Source organism: Mesoplodon densirostris, chromosome 3 (genome assembly GCF_025265405.1).
Source record: "Mesoplodon densirostris isolate mMesDen1 chromosome 3, mMesDen1 primary haplotype, whole genome shotgun sequence".
Taxonomy (NCBI): Eukaryota; Metazoa; Chordata; class Mammalia; order Artiodactyla; family Ziphiidae; genus Mesoplodon; species Mesoplodon densirostris.
Window position 1 is genome coordinate 81,559,210 of NC_082663.1, and position 24,209 is coordinate 81,583,418.

Below are 24,209 nucleotides of genomic sequence, written 5' to 3' on the forward strand. Positions count from 1 at the left end.
AGAGGGAGGGGCGAGGCTGGGGTGGGGACGACTCGGATTGGCGAGTTTAGGGCGGGCGGGGCGGCAGTGAGGGGCTGAGATTGATTGAGCGCTGGGCTGACGCGCAAAGATATCCTGGCCGGCGGCGGCCGCTGGTTGGGGCTGGCTGCTCCTCTTTTTCGTCCACATCCGAGCTCCACGCCCGGTGAGCCCACGCTGGCCGCGGCCAGGGCGCCGCGCGCTGCAGGCCGGACCCCGCACTCGCTCACGGTCTTTGTGTCTTCTCTCCCGCCCCTTCTCCCTCCGCCCGCCGCCGTCTCTGGCCGCCACGATGCCGCTGCGCCTTGTTGCCGCCGCCGCCAACTCGCTCCGCCCGCGGCGCACTGCTCGCTGCGGTGGTGGCGGCGGCCCGTGTCCGACGCGGGCCTGAAGGAGGAAGAAGAGGAAGCGAGGCGCGTCCTCCGGCCCATGCCGCAGCCACGGCCCGGGACCCGCCACGGCGCCCGCGCCGCCGCCCTCGCCGGAGCCCACGAGACCTGCATGGACGGGCATGGGCTTGAGAGCAGCATCTTCCTGCGCCGCCGCCGCCGCCCTCGCCGCTGCCGCCGGGGTTGAGCAGCGCCCCCGCCCCCGGCTCTGCCCGCCGCCCCTGGCGCTGCTGCTTCTGTTGCTGCTCAGCCTCGGGCTTCTTCACGCAGGTATGAGGCGCGCGCGCGAGGGGAGCCAGCTCTAGGGCCGAGTGCTTTGTTTCCCGACACCCCCGGTCCCGTAGGCGCTTCCCGGGGCGGAAGGCGGCGTGGCGCGACGGGAAAGGCCTCACTAGCCCCTGCTGTGCACCTTAGCTGGGCTCGCGGGGCGGCGGCGGGAACACACCCGCTGACCGAACGGAGCGCCCGGGGCGCAGAGGAGAGGCCTCTTCCCCTCCCTCCCGCCTTCCCCGCCTTCTGCTCGGACCGTTGATAAATCTCCCCTCCAACAGCCACTTATCAAAGATGTAGCGGGCGGGGGCTGCGCACCCGAGACAAATGTTCCGGATGCTTTATTGCTCTCTGCATTGGTGTTTACTGAAAGTCAGGCTGGGATCAGGTTCCCGCAGCCGCCGCCGCCTCGGTGGGGTGACTAGGAGCCTTGTGCTGCTTCTCTGGAGTTGGGGGTGGCGACGAGGCGAAGAAATCGCACCAGATGGAAAGATTTTCACCAGAGCTGGAAAACCTGGGGGTTAAACTCGAAGTAACTTAAACTTTTTTAAACTGGGATTTCTTTCATATTTGCGAAAGCTGCTTTTAATTCAGCTTTCAGCCTCTTTGGAAAAACTCGTGCTTTGTGGCTAGCCGCGTGTTTTCGGGGTCCAGGAGAGGTTGACAGATGTCTTGCCTTTTGGAGGTTTGGCGCTTCCCCTATGGAAGCAGCGGTGAGGAATCTGTTCTTAACGAAGTAAGCCTTCTTCGTTCTTCTTAGCGAAGATGAGCCTTTTAGCATGTTTTAACCTACTTTTCTTTTTAAAATCGTTTCATTAACACGATGTTATATGTGAGTTACATTTCAATAAAGCTGGGGGGAAAATCTAGGACCCTCTTTACTAATAAATACCACTTCTAGGAGCAGGTCTAGACAAAGAATGTTTTTTTAATACCAAATTGAAAGATAATTTATCTTTTAGTTTGAGAACACCTAGAGCATTAGGTAAGTTTTCCTTCGAGATCTTTTTGTCCTGTATTTGTAGGACAGCAGTCACAACGCTCTGATCTGGAGAATACTGAACTTTAATGCCACCCAACCGTGCGGAGTAATTCTTATTTATTTATTAAGTCATAGCAGCAGTGTTAAAAATCCAGGAGGTCTTTTAAGTAATGGGGGGGGGGGGGAAATGTGGCATTTGAGGAGGCGACTTAATTTACTTTGCATAACTTTGCATTATGATGTAACAGCTGCATTTTAACACTGTCACTTGTGGAAACCGAGGTCTTAATAGAGAGTGTAAATAGCAAGTTTTACAATGATTAAGGTTTTAAATTAGTGACTTTAGAACCTTAGAAAATAAAGTCAGTTTGCTTATGGTTACATGGAAAATTTTTTTATGACGTGTCAAAAAATCTACTCAGGAGGGTTTTGTGTGAAAAAAATGTGTCCATAATGTCAAAGTGTAGGTTTCTTGAAATGGAAATTGAAGTGGTAGGCAGGACTGTGTCCCTCTTGACTACTTGGATATCGTTTCCTTTAGTTGCCATTGGGTCCTATAACAGGATTGGAATGTGGTCCTTGAAGATTTCTTCGGTGGCCCATGAAAGGCCTAAGAAGTTGGTTTAAAAGTTTAGAAAATTAAGGTGCCTTAGTTCAAGAACTTGGAATGTGAAACTCCTCTCAGTATCCTAACGTACTCACGCTGAAGTCACCATTAGATTCTACCCAGAGTTGCTGTGGTGAGTGATATCTGTGGACAGTTTGTTGGAATGGAGCAGTTAATCTGGTTATAGAAAAGAGGGCTCCTTTTTGAGAGATTTCTTTGAAGAGCAGTGCTATTGAAATGCAGGGGTTGTTTCTCCTCAGAGCAGGGAACCTAGCCGGGTGCTCTTTACAGATGGGCTACCATATGTTTGATGCCTGGATCCATATAATTTGCCTCTGTACCCCATATGGCTCTGCGTTTCACTTAATTCACTTCAGCATATCTGATTTCTTTTATTATAAACTGGTGATTGGGCTGCAGATTCACACGTGCAGTCCGGACATTGAGGAAACTGTCTTGAATGGTGAGGTCTTTTTGTCTGGATCATTAATGAAAGCTATAGACCCACAAATCCCTTAGTAAGTTTCATTTACCGGAATGAAAGTACTGTCACATCATAGATGATCTGATTTGAAAAATAGATCTGTAGCTGCAGATTTTGAATTCTGCCCTTGGGAAATGAAAATAATGCTTTTATTCACTTTTTTTTTTCCTTAAGCAAATCTCTGCACTTCCTGAATGGAGATCCAATATGGGAGTTCCTTGCTTACTCATACACTTCATGGCCTTCTTGGCTGCATCCTTGAAATTGTTTCTGCTCTGCATTGTCTTGGTATTTTGACAGGAGGCTTACTTTACCGGCCTATAACAGGCGAAGTGCGCATTGTCATTATAAATTCATGAAGGCTGGATGTTTCTGGGTGTATGCTGCAAATTAGTCATTATACAGGAGCCTGTGATGGGGCTGAAACTGCTGACCCAAATGCACTTTCTCTCTATTTAGCCCTCCTCCCTCCCATCACCTCTATTCAAAAAGTCTGTTAGAAACCTCATCCAAAACAAAGGAACCCAAGGAGTTCTGGTTTATGTGAGATTTCTCAAAGGAATTGGCACCCACCTGCTATGAAAAAGGGAGGGGGGAGGAAGGAAAGGAACAAAAAAGGAGCTGGGAATCTAAATTCTGCTTTTCTCTTTCTTCCTGAACAGTTGCATCTGCATTTCCATGCTGGTCTTACTTCTGATATTTTATGACTATTTGAAATAATTATTAGTAAGTGTATGCTTGGCTAGATTTTATAGGCCATAAAAAAGAATAGGCACTGCAAGTTTAGCAGGAAGTTCTTGTGCTGTCATTTATATGCTGTCCAAGAACTGTTCATTACTGATTGATCTTGGCCCATATTTTATTTTCTTGCTTACTGCTTACTGTGAAACTGATTTTAAAAGAAATACTGTAGTTACGTCTTTTTTTAAGCTATCAAGTACTGTCTTGAGAATCGCATTTAGTAGAGATGTGACATGTGGAGGAATGAAAACAGGATTTGAGGAAAAGCACCATGCTCTGGGCTTCATACTAGCTGTTTACAATCCACCCAGGACAAGGCCCTTAGTGTCGCTTTGTCTTGATTTTCCCATCTGTAAAATGGGTTTAATACCATTTTGGGGGTTGTTGGTTGGTTGTATTTTTTGTTCGCATTTTTGCTTTTTTGAGTAAAAATAGTTGAAAAATGATTTGATCTACTTTATAGAGAGGAATTCTATAAATATCAACTTTGGAATGAGCAACATAAAAGGGACCAAACACATAAAGATGTATTTGATTTTTTTAAGTGTGATTTAGTGATAGCTATAAATTCATAGCTCCAAAATATTAAAATATTTTCATCTTCTCTTTTACTCGTGTTAAATCAAATATCCAGTCTTGACTATATTTTTCCCTTTTTGGTTTTTGAAATTTAAGAATGGTTGGGGAAGTGCCTTAAGAGGTTGTCATTTCCTACCCTTTGTTTCCCCAGCTGATGCCATGAGCAGAGATTACAGGCTATTTTATTCAGATTTAAAAGCAGGGCCTCCCTGGTGGCGCAAGTGGTTGAGAGTCCGCCTGCCGATGCAGGGGATACGGGTTCATGCCCCGGTCTGGGAGGATCCCATATGCCGCGGAGCGGCTGGGCCCGTGAGCCATGGCCGCTGAGCCTGCGCGTCCGGAGCCTGCGCGTCCGGAGCCTGTGCTCCGCAACGGGGGGAGGCCACAACAGTGAGAGGCCCGCATACCGCAAAAAAAAAAAAAAAAAAAAAAAGCAGTTTACTACTGAAAAGATTAAAATATCTTTCTAAGATGATTATTAGGGTTAGTTTTATCAGATAAAGTACTAAATCTTGATATTATCCTGAAGTTTTGTTATGCCTAAATCTTGAATAATTATACATTTAATAATACTCTACTGACTGATTCCCCCCCACACAATAGATATTTTATGCCTAGAAAAGATCACAGAGTTTACTGTAGAACCACCTACTCATTTCTCGTATGAGGAACCTAAGACTTGACATTGAGGCTCCTCCATGGTTGAGAGACCTATAAAGAATGTGCAAGTAATACAAATACATGTTACAGTTCATTTGTATAAAATTTGAGGTGGATGATAAAAATTGTTTTTCTTTTCAGTAGTTCTCGTGTTCCCATTTTAAGGAATATAGTGTTAAACTGATTGGTGCACACCACTGACTAGTATTGGCAGTTCATTGTGTTTTTTGTGCTTTGAGAGATTTTACAAATTTTTATATGAGAAGCTAGGGGCATACCATAATTTGAAAACTGACTTTTTAAATAGTAGGGCAGTAATCACATGATTTTTCATTACTTCATTTTAGCTTGACTTAAATCATTAAGTTAATGTGAATAAATCATTAAGTTTATGTGAATTGTTGATTTAGGGAAAAAGTAGTTTATATATACTCTAATAATTCTGTCTCTGGTTCTGTTTCTGGAAAAAAACATAGTTGGTGGGATCACCTGTCAGTGTTATGTACTTTTTGATTTAGTGTACTTTTACTGGTGAACTGTTTAGGAGCTGGAATCCTAGTGTGATTGATGTTATGGGATAAGTGAATACCTAGCTTGGTCAAATCAATCACTTCATTTTTTTAAGGGAACATTTACACTTTGTATTGATAGAAAACAGGAGATTAAGTGTTAATTTATATGCAATTTGTTGATAAACATTCCTCAAGAAATGCAGAATAACTTAGTACCTGGATTTTTTCCTGATATTCTTTGCCTATAGCCATACTAGAATCGGGTAAAGGTGTTTTAACTAATCATCCTGTAATTTAGGAGTTTCCCCTCCCTGAGGTGTGCAGGCTTTACTCGTGTTTTTGTGCATAGACAGTGATTTCCAAAGCAAATTACTTATGCAGTTTTCAAAATCAAAACAAAGTTCATATCTTTGACTTGGTCTTAAAGCAAAGACATCTTTCTCAAAATCTATAAACAATAGCAAAGTTGATAAAATATTTCATTTATCATTCCCTTGTAATTTTACCCTAAGAACACTGGGCTAGACTCCTGTTTACTCACAATGGCCTATGCTTTAGTTTCAAGTTAACTAGCTGCATGCAGTGTTTCTCCCAGTGGCTTACTTTGTGAGAGGCCAAGAAGCACAATACAACCCTATTTCTGAAGGCCTTCTTAAAATAGGAGTATATGAAATAGAACAAACAGTTCCCAGAGGAGAATGTCATTTTCTCATGTAGCTCAGGAAGTTGTGAAGCATTTAAAAAATGTTTGTTCTTATCTTCTTTCTCATAGGTGACTGCCAACAGCCAGCCCAATGTCGAATCCAGAAATGTACCACGGACTTTGTGTCCCTGACTTCACACCTGAACTCTGCCATTGATGGCTTTGATTCTGAGTTTTGCAAGGCTCTGCGTGCCTATGCCGGCTGCACCCAGCGAACTTCAAAAGCCTGCCGTGGTAACCTAGTATACCATTCTGCTGTGTTGGGTATCAGTGACCTCATGAGCCAGAGGAACTGTTCTAAGGACGGACCCACATCCTCCACAAACCCTGAAGTGACCCATGACCCTTGTAACTATCATAGCCATGCGGGAGCCAGAGAACACAGGGGAGGGGACCAGAACCCTCCCAATTACCTTTTTTGTGGCTTGTTCGGAGATCCTCACCTTAGAACTTTCAAGGATCACTTCCAGACATGCAAAGTGGAAGGGGCCTGGCCACTCATAGATAATAATTATCTTTCAGTTCAAGTGACGAATGTGCCCGTGGTCCCTGGATCCAGTGCTACTGCTACAGATAAGGCAAGTGTACTTTTTTCTTCTTTCCTATAACTTTCAGAGTTTGATTCTTCAGACAACTTTTGAAGTGTGATACAAAAGACCTAGTTTAAAAGGAGCTTCTTTTGGTCATCTTGGCACGCAGGGTGGATGAAGAATTAAATGAAAATGACTTGGTAAAAAAATTTCTCAGTGGAATTCTAGGGCTTATGTAAAATGTGGGTCTAAATTTAAATAGGCAGTGATATGAAAAATAAAAAGTAAACATTGAAGTTGGGTTCTCTAGAGAAAAGGCAGGCCTGTTTAATGAAAAAAAAAGTTCTTTTTTTTTTTCGGTGGTGTCATTTTTAAGTGCAGATGTGTGTGGCTCTTGAAGAAATCCATGTCCAGATTTATCAGATGACTGACATGGGTGTTCTGAATAAAGAACGCTGTGAAGCCAGAGGCAGTAACCCATCAGGAAATTTTATTGGGAACTTGGAAGCTATAGTAAAATGTAATGGCTATAAGCCAGCTTCTCAGTGGCAAGCCCACAGTGGTGTTTTAGTTCCTAACCTAGTGGTGACCAAGGAAGTTAAGAATTGGATATTGCAGAGCAGTGATTTATAACCCCATGTAATCTCAGGATAAAAATGTAAGTCAGCCTGAGGGGAAAACTGACATAGTTAAGTTAAGCTTACCCTGTCTAGCTGCCAGTGTCTGTGGTTGTTGTTTGTTTGTTTATTTTAAAGAAACTAATACTGAATAGAGATCCTCTAAGTCAATTTTAAGGCACCAGTGTCTTAGTGCAAGTAGGTGGAGAGGAGCTATGACTGGCTTTCCAGTTGCCAGTCCGAGCTGATTCAGGTGTTAATAAATAAAGCAGTCAAAAAGGGTTGTCCATGAAAATAGTGTCCCAAGTAAGCAGCAGCTCCTTCACTGTCTCCTCCAACCACAAAATCACACATACAGGTTTTCTCATCTTGCTTGATTTCCTTTGTTCATCTTTTCATCAGTTGGTTTAGACTAAAATATAATTGACAGGGAACAAGCTTTTATAATACTTACGACAGTTCTTTTGATTCCAGGGCACCTCCCTTGCCTCCACACATATGCGGCATAGTTAAGTGAATTTAAATTATTTTACTTGACATTTTGTGGAGGGAATTTTACAGCACCTCCAGAGATGTATGGAGACACCCCAGGGTTGTCACAAATCTAAGATTAGAAGTCATTGCTCTGAACAAAGACTATTACATCGGTCTAGACATCTTAGGGGAACTTAAAACTATTTACACTTCAACTCCCAATAAAGCCCAAGCTTACCTTTCCAAATCTTATATCTCAAACTTTTCTTCCTCTGTGTTTTACAAGTATGCAAATAACTTTTCCTATCTGTATATTAAAATATGTATTTGCTGTATGGTATGATATGAAGTTAATATAATTATGAAGTCATAAGACAAACCATGGGCAAAAAATCCATCATTATTGCAGTCATAGGATATAAAACCTGGGAATAGTCTTTGGAAAGACATAACACTGAAAATTCAAGAAGACAGTTCCATTAGGAATGTAGAAAATCATCAAAATCATTGTGTAAATAATTGAGGGCTTGGAGTGGTATCCTTCAAACGATACTTTTGAGATTAATAAGTGCTGTGTGCATGGGAAAATACAGTTGACCCTTGAACAACATGGGTTTGAACTGCACCAGTCCACTTACGTGGATTTTTATCCAGTAGTAAATACTACAGTACTACACGATCCACAGTTGGTTGAATCCTTGGGTGCAGAACTCTCGATATGGAGGGCCAGCTATAAAGTCATATGTGAATTTTCAACTGCACAGGGGTCTTTGCCCCTAATCCTCCTGTTGTTCAGGGGTCAGCTATATTGTTTCTTTTCACGAGCCCAAAGTTTTGTTTTCCAAGCCTTCCATCCAGTCACATGTCACTTCTGTTTGGTGTTCAACCTTTCAAAATTGTATACTTTTTACTGATCATGTTGAAAATATTTGGGGACAACTGGTTACCTTATGCGTATTAACATTATATAAATGGAACAGTTGACACTGAAGGACTTTAGAGCATTCTATTTCATTTGTGGTTGAATCTCATAGTTTTTAGCAAATAAAATACAATTTGTTTTCTCCCTCACTTTGGTAAGGATCAAAGATTTTACCCATTCCAGAAAGGAGAGGGGAAAAAGTATCCTCTAACATAAATTCAATCAGACAGTGAGAATATTTGGTGTTTAATTGCACTATTGGAAAGTATTTCCCCACATCTGGAGACCATGCTGTTCAGCAACAAATTACTCTGTGACCTCTAGTAGTTGTTTTTTTCCTTCTTCTTTTTGTAACTCTCTCCAAAGCCCCCAAAAGCATCTGGAAGGTTACTGTTGAGGGCCTGTCTCCATGTTGGTATGGCTTCTGCTGGTGAAACCAAACAAAGGCCTAAAATTTTGCACTGCAATTTCCTTTTACCAACACAGGGCCAAAATAAAACCTTTTAAAAATTCTAAGGAATGAAAAAATGATGGCAATAAAAAAAAAACAATGAGACAAAAAAGTACATAAGAAATAAGTTCCCCAAAAGATCTAATTTTTTTCCCTTGATGTCTACTGTAATACTGTTTTCAAGAAACCTTTAAGAAGAATTTTTTATATGAGTCCCAGCTTTACTGAGACGTTAAACACATACATAGACCAGCTATTGGATAACCCAGCACTGCACATTGCAGATACTGTGTCATCCTGTGGTCAAGCATTTTTAATGACCTGTGTGCTCAGTGTCACTAGATTTAAAGACTGACCAATGATGTCATATCATAGAGGCTGGCTGGTTGTGATGCCGAAATTATAGTATTTAAGCAAACATTCATTTCACCACCTTCGGCACTAAACTGAAGCACTAGACTCAGGTGTTTTGCTCAGGGAAGTCCCTAAGGCAACTCAGTCCTGGTAACCTGGCTTCTTAAGCAAGTCATCTTCAAGGCTGTCTTTGTGAGCTCTACCTGCCCCTAAACACCCACGTTTCAAACCTCATTATGAAAAGATAAAGCTTGGGGGGAAAAAATCTGAACTACAGAGTCACCTGTATACTCAAGGGGTCATTTATTAGCTAAGACTTTTCCTTATCCACTTGGCAAGCAGTGAGTGTAGGGCAGCAAGACCTGCAGTGCTTGACAGTTTGGCCTCATCTTCCCTTGTCTCCTTTCTCTCCCCCTTCCCTGGGAAACATCGGTCATGCTGCGTGCAGGTATGCCTTCTCAGGGCCGCTGGGTTTATGTCGTGCCCTCCACCAGCCTGTTGGGGATCCCTTCCCAGGAGTCTGTATGGTTGGCCACCTAGCCAGCTAGATGTGTTCCTAAAGGGGACACCAGGGCTATTTTTTCATCTCTCCCCGCCCTGGGGCTGCCGGGGTTCCTGGCACACCTGCTCACCTCTGCTGAGATCCATGTCAGCTCTGGGCCACATTCTACACCTTTGGCTGTGAGGGGCAGCTTCTGGCCTGCAGGCACTCTGCGGGAGAGAGATGAGAGAGGGGGCAGGCTTAGAACTGGCAGCGCTGGCTACGTGGGAAGAAAAGCAGTTTCTGTTTGGGGCTGGGGGTGGGGGAGGGGACACAATGCCAGTATCTCTCCTGGGCCTCACACAGGTAAATAACCAGGTCATCTGTGGGGATGCTGGGCTTCTGTACCTTCTCTTCCACATTCTCTTTGCCAGCCTCTCAGTCTCAAATCCTTTTTACTTCATTCTGTGTATCTATGTATCCCTGTTTATGTGGATTTAATAGGGAATTGTATATGCCATGATTACAGAAGGTGATTTTGGTATAAATTATTTTATGAAAGGATTCTGCACTTTACAAATGTATTCCTAGTAACATGTATTAAAAGCACCAATCTCTCGGGTGCACTTAAAATGATTCCTTTAACCAAAAAATTTCAAGGATGAATTTATTACACACCTAAACAGTGGCAATATTTTTAAAAATTATTCTGTACAAATAATTGGTATACCTTTGCTTTGTTTTTCCTTTTGTTTTAACATAATCATGTCCTTTCTCATCACTCTAGCTTTCGTATGCTGTTCTTCAAACTCAGTGAAACAAAACTGCAAGTAGGAGGGGTGACTGAGATGGCAGCAGGTCCTTTTATAGATCTTCAGATTTTTCTGTACTTCATCCTTTAGTGAGAGAAGGTGGTTTACCTTCAGGCAGTTTGACTTCGGGGAAGAGGTGTGTTCTTTGTGCTTGACCAAGCCAGGTGGCTGTTGAACAGGTACTCTGAGGTGCCTTGTAAATTCTTGCTGCTGCCATGGGCCACCAGCTCCCAGTGACCCCATGGGCAGTAGCTTTCAGTACCTATCCAAAGCATGGTAAGAGACCCTCTCTTTGAAAGTCCGTAGTTATCCCTAAGTCTCAAACTCTGGCTACTTTCTGGGAAATTTCCTGAAAACTTCCACTGGTTGATGATGCTAGAGATACAGGAAGACTTAGTCCCTTTGACCCATTCTTGCTTACTATCTTCATCAAACTGTATAACCCAAGGTGTTCCCTGATGATAAAATACTCTTCACTTGTAGGGTCCTAGAGCATGATTGGATCCTGTGCTCCTTTCTGATGCCCCTTAGCATGAACTGTTGTTCGACAACCAAATGTGGGCATGTAAACCGATGTTCTGGGTCATTCTCTGTTGGTTACAAAATCAGAGCCAGACGCGCCTGCATTGCAAAGCCCTTCCACTGTCTTTTTTAGGCATATCTTTGGATCAAGGTTTGGAAATCTGTCCTCTCTTGACCCTAGGCCTAGTGCATTTTTTTGTAGCCAAGTTTTTGTAACCAATTATGTTTTTAGTATCTTCATGGAGATAATGTGAGCTACACAGTGGTGATCATTCTTATTTTTGTGGACTAAGGAAGATGCCTCATCCTTCCCTCTGCTGGATTGTGTTTTGAATACATGGACACTGTGCTTACATGCAACATTGTTACAGAAGGGACATGTGGCAGTTTCTTTGAGAATATAGAGCCCTTTCCTTTCAGAGAGCACAAGCTGTCTTGCAGATACATTGTAACTAATCCTTAAAATCTGAGATTGCTCTTTGTTTTGTTATGATTATCTGTTATGCAGCTAATTCTTGCCATCTTTTTAAGATTTGCATCTTGTCACGGTCCTCCTTGTTTTGCAGAAACGCTAAAAAAAAAAAAGTTGTAACACCAGTTGAGGCATATTGCAGAACAGATGGGAAAGAAGTTTGCAGTTGTAGCTCCCAGCTCGTATACTATAATCATTTCTCTGATAAAATGTATAATGTGGTGCTGCATTTGAAACACCCAGCATTAAAGGGCCTCTTGTGCATGGGAGATGCAGAGGTGAATGTTGTCTCTGCCTCAGTCTAAGCACGTAACTAAACTTTGCAACAGTCAGTGGAGAATTGTGGGGTTTGTGTGGGGGGGGGGGGAAGCCATTTGCAGGGTTTCTTTTTAGAACATTGGTGGCCCACATTATAAGCTGGTTCCAAGTGCTGCGAGTTGTCTCGGGTGTCAGGAAGGACCAGGAGGTTGGGCCAGAGAGGTGGGCTGCTGTCCCCAGGGCCTGACTGTCCCCGCTGGTCACCATCACAGGTCAGTGTTCTTACTCCTAGGATTTGTCACAGTCTCCCTTTTCACCTCCCACTGTTCAGGTGGCCCCTCACCTGCACCCAGGTCTCCTCACTCCTGTATACCCTAGCAGGCTCTAGAACCCTGGCTGCCACTGTTGAAAAGTTGTTGATCTTTGATTTAATACCAGAAAGCGTTCTAGGGAATTTGGCCATCAGTGTCACCAGTTCTTAGTTAAAATCATTTTTCCAGGCTTCCATCTCATCTTTAAGACACATGAACGCACGTCTTAGATAACCTTATCCTCCCTGAATTTATTTATTGTAGAGATAATATTGAAACATTAAAGAATTGTTTTCAGAAAAGCAGAAATCAGCTATAATTCCAGGTGGTAGTATTCCTATTTGTCCTTTTCTGTTTCCTGCATAGCTCTCGTTTGTACTGGATTGTAAGGTCTCAGGCCCAGAAACTGTTCAGCTTTGCTTCATAGAACTATATGAAACTTCAACATATTGCCTGGAGGTAAAAGTATATGTGGGCAAAGGAAGCAGGAAAAGAAGGAGACATTTTTAGCTCCATGATGTATCTGTAAGTGTGAAAGATCATTCTGTAAGGTGAAAACGGGCCTGCCTTGGTTATTCTTTATGCTGTACTTTCCAAACAAGATACACCTTTATATTGTTCATACTGATTCATGTAATCTGGGTAATGAGTCTTTTATCATCTTTCTGTTCTCTGGAATAGAATGAAGAAACACGGAAGATGTTGGTGGAAACTGTCTAAAAATGTATAAAATTTGTGTCTGTGTATCTTGTCAGTTTTATATTTTGAATCTCTCTGTGCCGCTCCCTCTGTCCCAGATGTGGTTTGGAAGGACAAAAAGGACCTTCGTAATCCCCCATTTATAAGTGAAATCAACCCAGCGCCTGCCTGAGCCAGCCAGGATTCCATGCAAGCGCTGTGGGCCTCTACTCCTTTAAAACAAATGCACACTCCTTCATAGTTTAAACCAGAGGCAGGAGGCCAAGTCTGATGCACAGCTGAGAGTTAGAACTTGTTTTTCTGTCACATTTCCAAATGTTTCTCTCTGCCCTGTTAAATTTTCTTTTGAGTTAACATTTTGAGAGGAAGGGGCAAGAAGGAAACATTGGATGGTTGGTACTTTTTTTGTTGGCTTCAATTAATGCTAACCAAACAGTTTCTGCCTGTGCGGAATGTGGGATAGTTACCTACAGTGTTGAACAATGAAAAATGCTACCTTACCCATTTTGTCTTTATTTGTTTTGACTGTAGTAGAACTTGCTCTTCCACTGTTTTGAATTTTGTGTTCTCATGGGTGGGGTAACTTCAGGACTTCTTAAACTGCTCAGCTTGTCAGTAAGTAATAACTAACAAGAATAGCAGCACCCATCTACGATGCAGAATTTAGCTGGAGAGCCTTGTAGTGAAAACGTGATGCTGTTGGGTCTAGAAAGAACTTCAGGTGAAGTTGGGTCTGTGGAGAGAGGGGCTCTGCATGTCCCAGTTAGCTGGTTATTTTAAGAGTTGGAGCCCAAAGTACCTTTGCTACTGCTGGTGGGGTTCTTTCAGTGTTGGAACTTCGTATGCACGCCGTGGATAGACTTGATGTGACAGCACTTAAATACTAACTTCCCATCTGCTCTGCATGTGCTCCTGAAAAGGGGGTCAGGGTTTAGTCTTTCCATCTAAAGGTGTGTGTGAGTACACACATAAGCACACATGTGCATTTATGTGGTGTCCATGCTTTCCCCGCTCCTTGCCTCAGGAAAATGAAGACAGAAGGATATTGTTTTGTAACTTTCCAGTTAACTGGCTTCTTGGAATATATGGTCACTGCCTCTTAACCACCTTGTTCCTGGGCTTTGCTTTTTTTTTTTTTTTAATAGCCCTGGGAACCTGAAATTGAACCTACAAGTGACAGAGTGTGAGTGTATGTGGAGACCTTCAAGCCCTTTTGCTTTTAAATCACCCAAACTGAAAAATGATCAATGAGACTGTGATTTCCTAATCCCCATTGGTTTGGGAAACAGCTGTGCTGAACCTAAGCCCAGAGCATTTGCCCGAGGTCCTGCTAGAGCCTGGGGATCTGTGGCCCTGTGCCCATCCCCCCCCCCCCCCCCCCCCCAGTTAGGAGGGAGATCCCTGAAAGCAAGACTTGCTAGGGCAGATTCCTTCCCCTAGAGTTACTGCCTCTGGCCCTGGCTGTCACCTTTCAGAATATTTTTAGCCTCTGGTCTAAAGCACAGTGGCAGCCTCGGCCTGTAATACTGTCCACACATATCTAACTTCGCATCTGGGAGTGTAGTGAGTTCCTACATTTGCTGGCCTCCTCAATGCAAAGTCCGAACACAACAAACAAACAAGAAGTTCCCTTTGGAGTTCTCTGAGTGCCAAGACTGTGAGGACCAGAGGCCTTTCCTCCCCAAACTCAGCTCTGGTCTGTACAAGGAAGCTGGCCAATTTCCTTGTCTCTGAGCCTATTTCTACTTCCAGCCTTCCTTGTTTTAAGTGTACAGAAATTGCTCTTTGGGAGTCGACATTTTTTTTGCCTATCCCTTTTATGTGTCATCTCTGGGCCTGCTTCCCTTTCTCTCTCACATGCTCTTTCCAGCCACTGAGCTTAATGCTTCTCCCCTGGACCACCCTAACAGCCTCAACTGTGGGTGTCCTTTCCCTCTGGTTTGGTTTCTTCTTTCTCCATCTGCTGCCAAGAACCCCTCCAGCAGCCAAGGCAGCCCTTGTTCCTGCATGTATTACCTAGGGCAACACTGAAGAATAAATAAGTCTGATCCATTCCATTTCTCTGGAATCCTGTAAATGTTCCTAGAACAGAACTCTGTGGAAAGAGACTCATGAGCATAGAGAAACCTATTTTGATATCCTTAGAAGATAGGAGACTTTTATTGTCTCATTCAGGACTTAAAAGAAGTCTAGAGTAAGATTTTTAACCTGCCACCCTCCTCTTAAACACATGTACTACTGTCTTCCTGTTAGTATCTTGTCCTAGTCCAATGAAATTACTTAAGAAACTATACTCTTGTAGATCTTAAGTTCAGATTTCCTATAGGTAGATAGCTGATATGTAGGCTGAGTCGCAATGGTAAAATTACATTCGGTTCATCGATTTTGACGGATTTTTTTCTTAGTTTTTCAGAAAAATTATCAATGACATCAGTTATTAACCAATGCAACATTTTTTCCTTAAGTATGGTACATATACTCTCCTAGATTTTGTATGAAACTGTTCAAACAGAAAGTAATTCTAGATGAATACGCTTTTGTTTCCTGCTCCACAAAAGGGAGAGAGATCCAGAGTTCTCCCCAGTACAGCCGAGATACTTCCTTATGGTGCTTCAGAGCTTCCTAGGCTCAGACTCCTCAACATTTAGAAAAACTGACCCTCTGAAGTTAAGATTATGTGTTTTAGAGCTGGAGATAGAACACGTGTATTTATTTCTTTGAAGCATGTGCTCTTGTTGGAATGGTTTCTTGTTTTGCTCAGCCTTGAGGACTGAGTGTAGAGGCTGTACTCCACTGATCTGGTAAGAGCAAAGGGCCCATGGGCACAGCGTTCTCTTATTCTCCCACAGTCGCCTGTTTTTTCAACCTATAATTGCACCCAGAGGATCTGAGGAAGTAGACATATCAGCTAATTATATGAAATAAAATTAATTTTAGCTTCCTTAACACAAGTAGAATCTTAATTAGGTACAGATCAAAATTGTTTCTCTATGTTCCAGGCTGATTTCTGTGACTTTCAGTTTGGTTTGCGGTCCCATCTTAATCCAAGAGATGGAGTCCCTTGATCTTAAAGTCCAGTTCTGGTATTAGAGAAATCTAGTAAGGTCCTGCACTTGCAGTGCCAGATGGCCTGATTAAACACCAATAAATGTTTCTTCCAAAATACAATGAGCACAAATAGTTAAGTGCACAGCCTGTGGGGAATCCTACTGTTTGAAAACTTCTGTGCAGCACTTTTCAAGGCTGTTGAGCCTGGGGAAGCTCTGTCTGTGCATTGCCAAGGCAATGCCTGGTTCTCTGGGCTGCGTCGTTTTCATTTAATTTTTTTTTACTTTCCTGGTGGAAAGGAGAGGCAGCTGCCTCTAAATATTGGTATTTCACAGCAAACCTTAAATCCTTATTGCCTTACTCGTGTGGAAAGGTTGATTTGTAGCTGCTATCTTGCTCTTCCTAAGAGACCCGTTGGGTGGTAAAGATCTCAGGGAATGAAACATTAAAAATGAATGAGGGGACTGGAGTAGTTTGTCTGAGGTGAGGGTTGGGAGGGGCTGGGCGGGGGAGGTTTAACAAAAGGCACTGGTGTTTTAAATGCACAGAAATGCCATCCATCAATAATACATGGTGTGGCATAGAACAGATGTGCCAAATTGAGTTATTACAGCTTATGGATCAGTTCATAGAGGGGGGAAAGTAAGCAGCATAGCTGGTGTTTTTAAATTATCTGTTTGAGAGCTTTAGAATACAATTTTGAATGTCCTGTTTTTACCCTCTGACAGCTGCTAGTTGGAAATATAAAACGTGTGGAATTACCAAACATTCCAATTAAATTTTGAGTGTTTTTAAAGTAAGAATTATTGAGAGTGAATAAATTTTGTTTTTTTTTTTTCTGAAGAGGGAGACAGAATCTGAAAATGAATTTCTGGCCCTTCACGGCTGAGTGCCTGCTTTTTAAGACCTCGAGTTGTAATTAATTGTATGAGGAATGAAATTACATTACAAAACTTAAGTCATGTGAAACTGTTACCTAGTGTTTTCTACTACATTGATTATATCTCTAGGTATCTCTTCAGTACCTACTTAAACTACAGAGGACCACTCAGGAAACCTCTCTCATGCTTTGAGGTTGCTTCATTACCCTCAGCATCTTGATTCAAGGGCTAATTCTATACATATGCTCCGTGCGAATTACTTTACCTAAAGGAGGAACAACAAGAGAAATACCAGCTTCGTTGTTTCATAGAGAAAATCACTCCTAGGAAATTGGACAGACAAAAATCCATTAGGTAAACTGGAATATTTTGTAAGTGTAGAAAGTATGCAGCAGTCAAGCTTTAAGTTTTACTTGATCTTCTAGAAGTAATGGGAGTTACTGTCAGTGTCACAGGCATAGCAGAGGACAATAACGTGAGAGTGTTTGAAATGACTCCTGAGTTGGAATTGGTGGACTTGGTGAGAGCTGGCACTATTCCACTCGTCTTAATATTGACCCTTGCTTGCCTTTTTAGAAACTTGTTTGGAATTGGATCTCTCTGGTGTGTTGTCCCAACAAAACTAATTTGTCTGTTTTTCCTAATGTGAACTAAAAAGTACTTAATTCTTGCAGATAATGCCAAGTTGGTTTAAATTTGAGGTTTGTTAGACTGGAAGGACAAATGGCCTAGCTGTTATAGAAGAGTTCATTTACTCTTTGAGTGTGGATGTTCTAGTTGAAAATGAGGAGAGTGGCTGTATGAAAAGTCTATTACTCTTATTGTAGCCGTCTGTATTAACTTGCAACTCTTCAGGTGCAGAATTTACTTGAATAAATCTTTTTCACCTCCAAGGGATCCCAGCTTGCCTTAAAAAAGCACCTGTCAAACTGGCTTTAGAGCCACCAAATAAATCTATTTTATAGTCCCATTAGATATCTAACTCAAAATCCCACTTGCTCTGGAAGGTCATATGGTTGGATGCACAACAAATTTCCTGAATCATCTCTGGTACACCTCCTTCAGGTTGTTAGGAAGGTGTTGAAATGTGAGAAGGCTGGTCATTAAATTAAATTGAGGCTCAGGGTAATTAGGAAGGGAGAAAACCAAGCATTTTCATAGTGCATTGTCTGGCTTTTAGTTGCAGCTGCAAACAACGGATATGAATTTAACCAGTTGCTACAGTGCAGCTGGTTCAGATCTGGCTTTATAACTGGCTGAAATGAAATGAAATGGCTGGAAAATTCCAGTCAGGTAACACTGGTGGTAACATGTGGAATTAAATAGTGTGAGCAAATGCTGGCCGAGCTGGGGAAAAAGCCCTTCGGACATAAACTTGAGGGTGGTGGTGAGGACTTGTAAAGAGCCGGGTGGGGAGGGCCCGGCATGGCCTTTTTAACTAGGGTCTATTGTTTTGATTAGCCCCCTTGCACGAGGTGGAAGGTTCCCCCCATCCAGAGTAATCTGTAGAGTGTTTGGCTTGTCTACCTCCCTCCTTGACTGAAGTCACCTGATACTTTTTTTTTTCTTCAAGAAGAAAGAATAATTGGGATTGACACATATACACTATTGATGCTATGTATAAAATAGAAAACTGATGGGAACATACTGTACAGCACAGGGAACTCTATTTAATGCACTGTGGTGACCTAAATGGGAGGGAAGTCCAAAAGGAGAGGGATAGGTGTGTATGTATGGCTGATTCGTTTTGCTGTGCAGTAGAAGCTAACACAACATTGTAAAGTAACTATACTCGTTTTGCTGTACAGTAGAAGCTAACACAGCATTGTAAAGTAACTATACTCCAGTAAAAATTAATTTAAAATAAAATAGTTATCTGAAAAAAAAAAAAAGCTGTTACCTCAGTTATTGACAATAACTCAGATCTCAAAGCATAGTCTTTTTTCCCCTTGGGGACCGTTTTCCCACCTGTGTGACCCAGAAGGCCCTGTCTCTTCCTCGTCATCTTCCTTCCATCCCCTGCGGCAGAGATGTTGAGGATGTTGGAGACAAAGGTGTTCAAGGTTCATTTTTTAAAATAATTGTTCTAATTAAGGAAATAAAATCGGTTCACTAAAGGGAAGCTTTTGTATTATCAGTAGTTTTTTCTCCATGATTGTCTGCTTAACTTGGAGGGTTGAGAGTGACTGGGGAACAGATTTCTGAGAAGTCGAAGGGCCATCGTGCTGTTTGGGGAAAACATTTGCTGTAACTAGGTTTAGGGTATTTAGTCTCTGCCAGTGCTTGGGAGCTGCATTTGCTAAGTGAGTTTGCTGTCACAGCGATTAGTCAGTCATGTGAAACATTTGATTAAGGGACTTAAGAGAAATCTTTCCTGAGGCACATGATTGGTAGCTGTTGCTGGGATGGCCCCCTCCTCAGTTTTCCATTTCCTCCCTCAGTGTTTATAAGTAAGTTTGTAGTGATGAGTCATGGGATATGGTTTTAGCGACCAAGGGAGAAACTTTTTAGAAATCAAAGTTCTGGTAGGTTTATTGTTAATTAAGCCACTTAGAGCTTCTGCATAACTGAGAACGGAATCTTTTTTTCTCAGAGCTCTACCACAGCTCACCTGTTTTTGGAAGGAGACAAGATATAAATTACCAATAAAAATTGCCTGTATCCCAACAACAGCATTGTTCTGTCTTAGGAAAATGAAAATTTTTTCCTGAGGCACATTCCCTGGATCTGTGTTAAATTCTCATTCCAAATACATAGGACTTTAAAAAGTTTCCCTAACAGTGACACCATTCATTTGCAAGGCAGAAGCAAAGAGGCCTAGTCTGGAGATTCTGTCTCTAGCCATTCAACTCCAGAATGGAGAGCAGCTCTTGCCACACAAGGATGCACCGTCCTGTATCCCTCCCACCGTGTTAAACTTTGTACGCGTTCCTTCCCACAGATCACCATCATCTTCAAAGCCCACCGCGAGTGTACAGATCAGAAAGTATACCAAGCTGTGACAGATGACCTGCCAGCTGCCTTTGTGGATGGCAGCACCAGCGGAGGGGACGGCGACATCAAGAGCCTGCGTATTGTGGAGAGGGAGAGCGGCCGCTACGTGGAGATGCACGCTCGCTACATAGGGACCACGGTGTTCGTGCGGCAGCTGGGTCGCTACCTGACCCTCGCCGTCCGCATGCCTGAAGACCTGGCCATGTCCTACGAAGAGAGTCAGGACCTGCAGCTGTGTGTGAACGGCTGCCCCCTGAGCGAGCGCATCGATGACGGGCAGGGCCAGGTGTCTGCCATCCTGGGGCACAGCCTGCCTCACACGTCCTCGGCCCAGGCCTGGCCTGGCTACACACTGGAGTCTGCTAATGCTCAATGCCACGAGAAGATGCCGGTGAAGGACATCTATTTCCAGTCCTGTGTCTTTGACCTGCTCACCACAGGGGATGCCAACTTCACTGCCGCAGCCCACAGTGCCTTGGAAGACGTGGCGTCACTGCACCCCAGGAAAGAGCGCTGGCACATTTTCCCAAGCAGTGGCCTCGGAACTCCCCATGGAGACAGCCATTTGTCTGTCAGTCTAGGCCTCGTGTGCTCCATCCTTATCGTGTTTTTGTAGGGGTTGTCTTTTGTTTCTGTTTTTGTCTATAACAAAATTTTAAAATATATATTGTCATAATATATTGAGTAAAAGAGTATATATGTATATACCATGTATATGACAGGATGTTTGTCCTGGGACACCCACCTGATTGTACATATTGTGTTTGACTGTTTTCACGTCTGTTGGATGTAGTGTTCTTTGATTGTATCGATTTTGTTTTGCAGTTTTGTGAAATGTTTTATAATGTCCCTGCCTGGGGACCTGTTAGAAAGCACTTTATTTTTTATATATTAAATATTTATGTGTGTACCTGGTTAGTATGTATATAGTACACGTGCACAGACATCGTACGCAGCGTTCCCTTTGAAGATGACCGGCGATGTTGTTTGTAGCTCTTCCTGGCTGCGCCCTCCTGTCCTTTCCCACTGCTGCTTATCCCACGCACGCAGCTTTCACCTGCCGCCTCCTGGTGCAGCTGCCTTGTTCCTTTGAACTAGGACCTTACCCTCTTCTTCTGCCCTCTCTCGATGTGGAAGGACAGTTAACCCCCCTCCAGGTGCTTTTGGCTGTTAAACACTGATTCTAGGCCCTCTCCCTCTTTTACAGCTGTCACTTTTTCAGAGGGTGGGGAGAATGTTAGTACAGTTCTTATTAACTAGGATTGTTATATCTGAGCTCTTATTGTATGGTAGGTTGAATGAAAACTGCTGTTTTTATAGGTCAGAAGGGGCTAGTGATGACAATTTCATAGATACCAGGCATCTTGCTAGACCCGGCAGCTCTCAGACTTTTGTCATCCCATGTCCTTGTGTAAACTGTAGCTTTTCCCTCTTTTGACTCTATTCTACATTGAACGAACAAAACGCAAAAACATAAATTGAGTGATCATGCCTTGCTCTTATCTCTGTAATTTCTGCAAGCCCACATTCTTAGCCTTCTCTTCCTTGGCTGTTTGGGCTCAGAAACACACTGCTGCCTGTGTTCACACCCAGTAAGCCCTCCTCAGTCTCACTTTAGGACCCCAGGGACTGGGGTTTGTTAGATTCTTTCTTTAACATCAAGGCCCAGATCCCATCACAAAGTTTTCCTCTTCCTTGCCCTCCACACTGAGGCCTTCCTCACAGCCTTTGACATATCTGTGTGCATAATGGAGTGGACTGGGGTGCTCATGACAGAAGTCCTTCCTTGACCTGACTCTGTATGTAGCTAACTCTGGGTGCTGGTTAGTCCAGATATTCCCACTGGGCAGTATTGCACCCCAGGTGGCCTCTCGATTTAATCAGATACTCTCCCTCTTAACATCTGTAGGTGACTATTATTTAATCATTTTACTTTATAGTAATTTCACCAAGCTACATGAGAAACTCCTTGCCTCTTCAATTCCATTATTGGCACCTCTTGCAAAAGGAAAACACCAACAAAAGGCAAGGACAGTAACTGAGAACATGAACTCCAGGATAGGTAGGTTTATGTTGTTACATCTAAAATGTAAATGTATGGTTCCAAGAATTAGTGGTAATATTTATACTTTACCCTAATCGTTTACATAAATGCAAACAAAAGTTAGTGAACTTTAAATTTCACAGCAATTTGGGTCAAGATTCTGCTTAGTTTTAGTTGGCCAGGTAATTTCTTTTGCAATGTCCTGTTGATGAGTGGCACTGCCAGAGGCCCAGACTGGCAGGAAAGAGGATGTCATTCTGTGCAGTTCTATTTCTTCGTGAACTGATCTATCAGTCACAGGATGGAGATGTGGATTCATCCAGAGGTGGCAAACCTCCTCTCGACCATCTTCTGGTACATGAGAGAATAATCTTGGCCAGTCTGGGAAAATCATGAAGGCATCCTGCTTACAGAGGGTTGAAACCCAAACCTGTTATCCTTGTATAAGAGCTGGACCGGGGGCCTACCTACCATCAGCTCTGAACCGTGACTTCTTTTGTTCACTTACAGAATTGTGTGCTAGGTTAGAAGCTATAGTTAGCTAGTAATTTTGTTACATAATTGAGTAGAATGAAGGAAGAATATTTAGGGTACTTCTAACCACTATTTTTGTGCAAATAGTCTAAAAGTGAAGTAAAAACAGTAGAAGTTTTCTACAGTATCTGGGTTTAGAGTGTATATGATTAACATACCTTCGTCCTTTTCAGGGAAAGCAAAACAACCACCTCTGCTAATAGTTGGGAAAAGAAAATTGGGTTGTTTTGCCATATCATTTACCTGGAAAGGATGCTTAAAAGCATCCTACATCACTATTATTAGTACCAGTGTATTTAGCTGTTCTCCCTTTATAGTCAGTATCTCTGTATGACACTGAGGCCCTCCCCACAGATAACTGTTTCAGAAATACAGGTATTTCTCTAGAGAAGGGCCTGGTTTATTTTCTCCAGTTTCTTTCGTAGAATGTCTAAAGAAAATGCTACTTGCACATGTTGGTTTTTGAAATCCTCCTTAACCAGAAGAGTGTCGGGTCATACTAACACATAGGTAGGATGTAGCTGTTCAAACGTCTTCTGGGGGAGCTTAAACTTGTGGGAAAACACTGGTTTTCACAGATGCTCCACGTGGCTGTCTTTAAAAGACTCGAAACATTTTTTTGTCCTCCTCTTTGTTATGCTTGGAAACTCCCACAGTGTGTAGAGTCTTTGCAAAGAAACCTTTAGATGTGGTTCATAGGTATATGAATAAGTATCTATGTAAAACAGTGAGTGTGCAGTGTGTAAATACTTTAAATTATTATGGTAGAAAAATAAAGTTACATACCATCCTGTGGAATGTTTGTTCTGTGATTATAGTGACACCTGCTGGAAGAGCCGAGAAATAGAAGAAAGGGAGTGAGGGTGTGTTTGTGCAAAATCCTTTATGGTTACTGACAGTTAAGTCGTACAACTTGTCCACAGACTCATTTTCTAAACTATATCACTACTGTGGTTTTTCCTTTTTAAATTTTCAGCAATTGCAGATAAGTCACTATTATCCCAAAGGTCTGTTTTTAGTATTCGTTTTGGGCCCCTGCAGACATGGGACCTGCATTTGGTTCTTTGAAGGCAGCCTGGATGGTAACAACTTAGTCCTGGTGGGGAGGATCTTGGGGGGCAGGATTTTCTGGCTTTGGAAACTTTTGTAAAGCCCCACTTCTTGGGTGTTGCAGAAAGAGACATCACAAGATTGTAAGTTAGGCTTTGTTCACGAAACATGCCAAAGGGTAGAAAAGCTTGAAAAAGAATTAAACCCAAACTGAAGGCACAGAAAAGCACTGTTAGTGCTACTAGGTAGAATATTAAATGGAGCGAATTCTGATTGGGGAAAACATATAATCATTTCTTAAAGAGAAAGTTAATCCTTATACTTAGTGTTTATGTGTGGCAGTTCAGAACAAATAAAAAAGGAAAATTATGTCAACTGAACTGCACACGTGAAGTAGGTTGACAGTGTTAACAGCCACTGAGTACATAGTGCTTATGTCTGTACTGAATGAACACTACAAAATAATCTGTCACAGTGAGGTCTATGCTTAAAAATAAAAAATTCTTCACTATATTCATGTACAGACCTCCAGCTTTTCAGGGATTGAAACTTGAGCAGCTGTCCAAAAATCTTAAAAAGAGGTCGTTATTGTCTTGAACTGCAGATGGTGACTAACAAATATTAAGAATCCTGTTATCTCAATTTTCTCTTTTATTTATTTTTTATTAAAAAAAATTTTTTTTTGGTACCCACAGCAGTTAGCAGCATCCTGTTGCCTGGAATCACCTGGAATAACACAGTCTTGGATTGCTGCTGCCCTTTCTGGGCAAAGATACTTTGCCACAGTTTTTCCCCTGTTCCCATAAACAG

At 42.5% G+C, this 24,209-nt stretch overlaps 1 protein-coding gene across 1 annotated transcript; it reads left to right on the forward strand.

The window, feature by feature from the left end:
- Positions 1 to 113: 113 nt before the first annotated feature.
- On the forward strand, positions 114 to 23,143 carry RGMB (repulsive guidance molecule BMP co-receptor b). The gene is made up of 3 exons (XM_060093194.1): positions 114 to 677; positions 6,015 to 6,523; positions 19,719 to 23,143. Exons 1-3 carry the CDS (start codon positions 530 to 532, stop codon positions 20,385 to 20,387), a joined length of 1,326 nt encoding a protein of 441 aa, XP_059949177.1. The 5' UTR covers positions 114 to 529; the 3' UTR covers positions 20,388 to 23,143.
- Positions 23,144 to 24,209: the final 1,066 nt, after the last annotated feature.

Coding starts and splice junctions, on each gene's coding strand:
- RGMB (XM_060093194.1), top strand. CDS start 530: ATGGGCTTGAGAGCAGCATCTTCCTGCGCCGCCGCCGCCGCCCTCGCC. Junction 678..6,014: donor CCTCGGGCTTCTTCACGCAG/GTATGAGGCGCG, acceptor TCTTTCTCATAG/GTGACTGCCAACAGCCAGCC. Junction 6,524..19,718: donor GTGCTACTGCTACAGATAAG/GCAAGTGTACTT, acceptor TCCTTCCCACAG/ATCACCATCATCTTCAAAGC.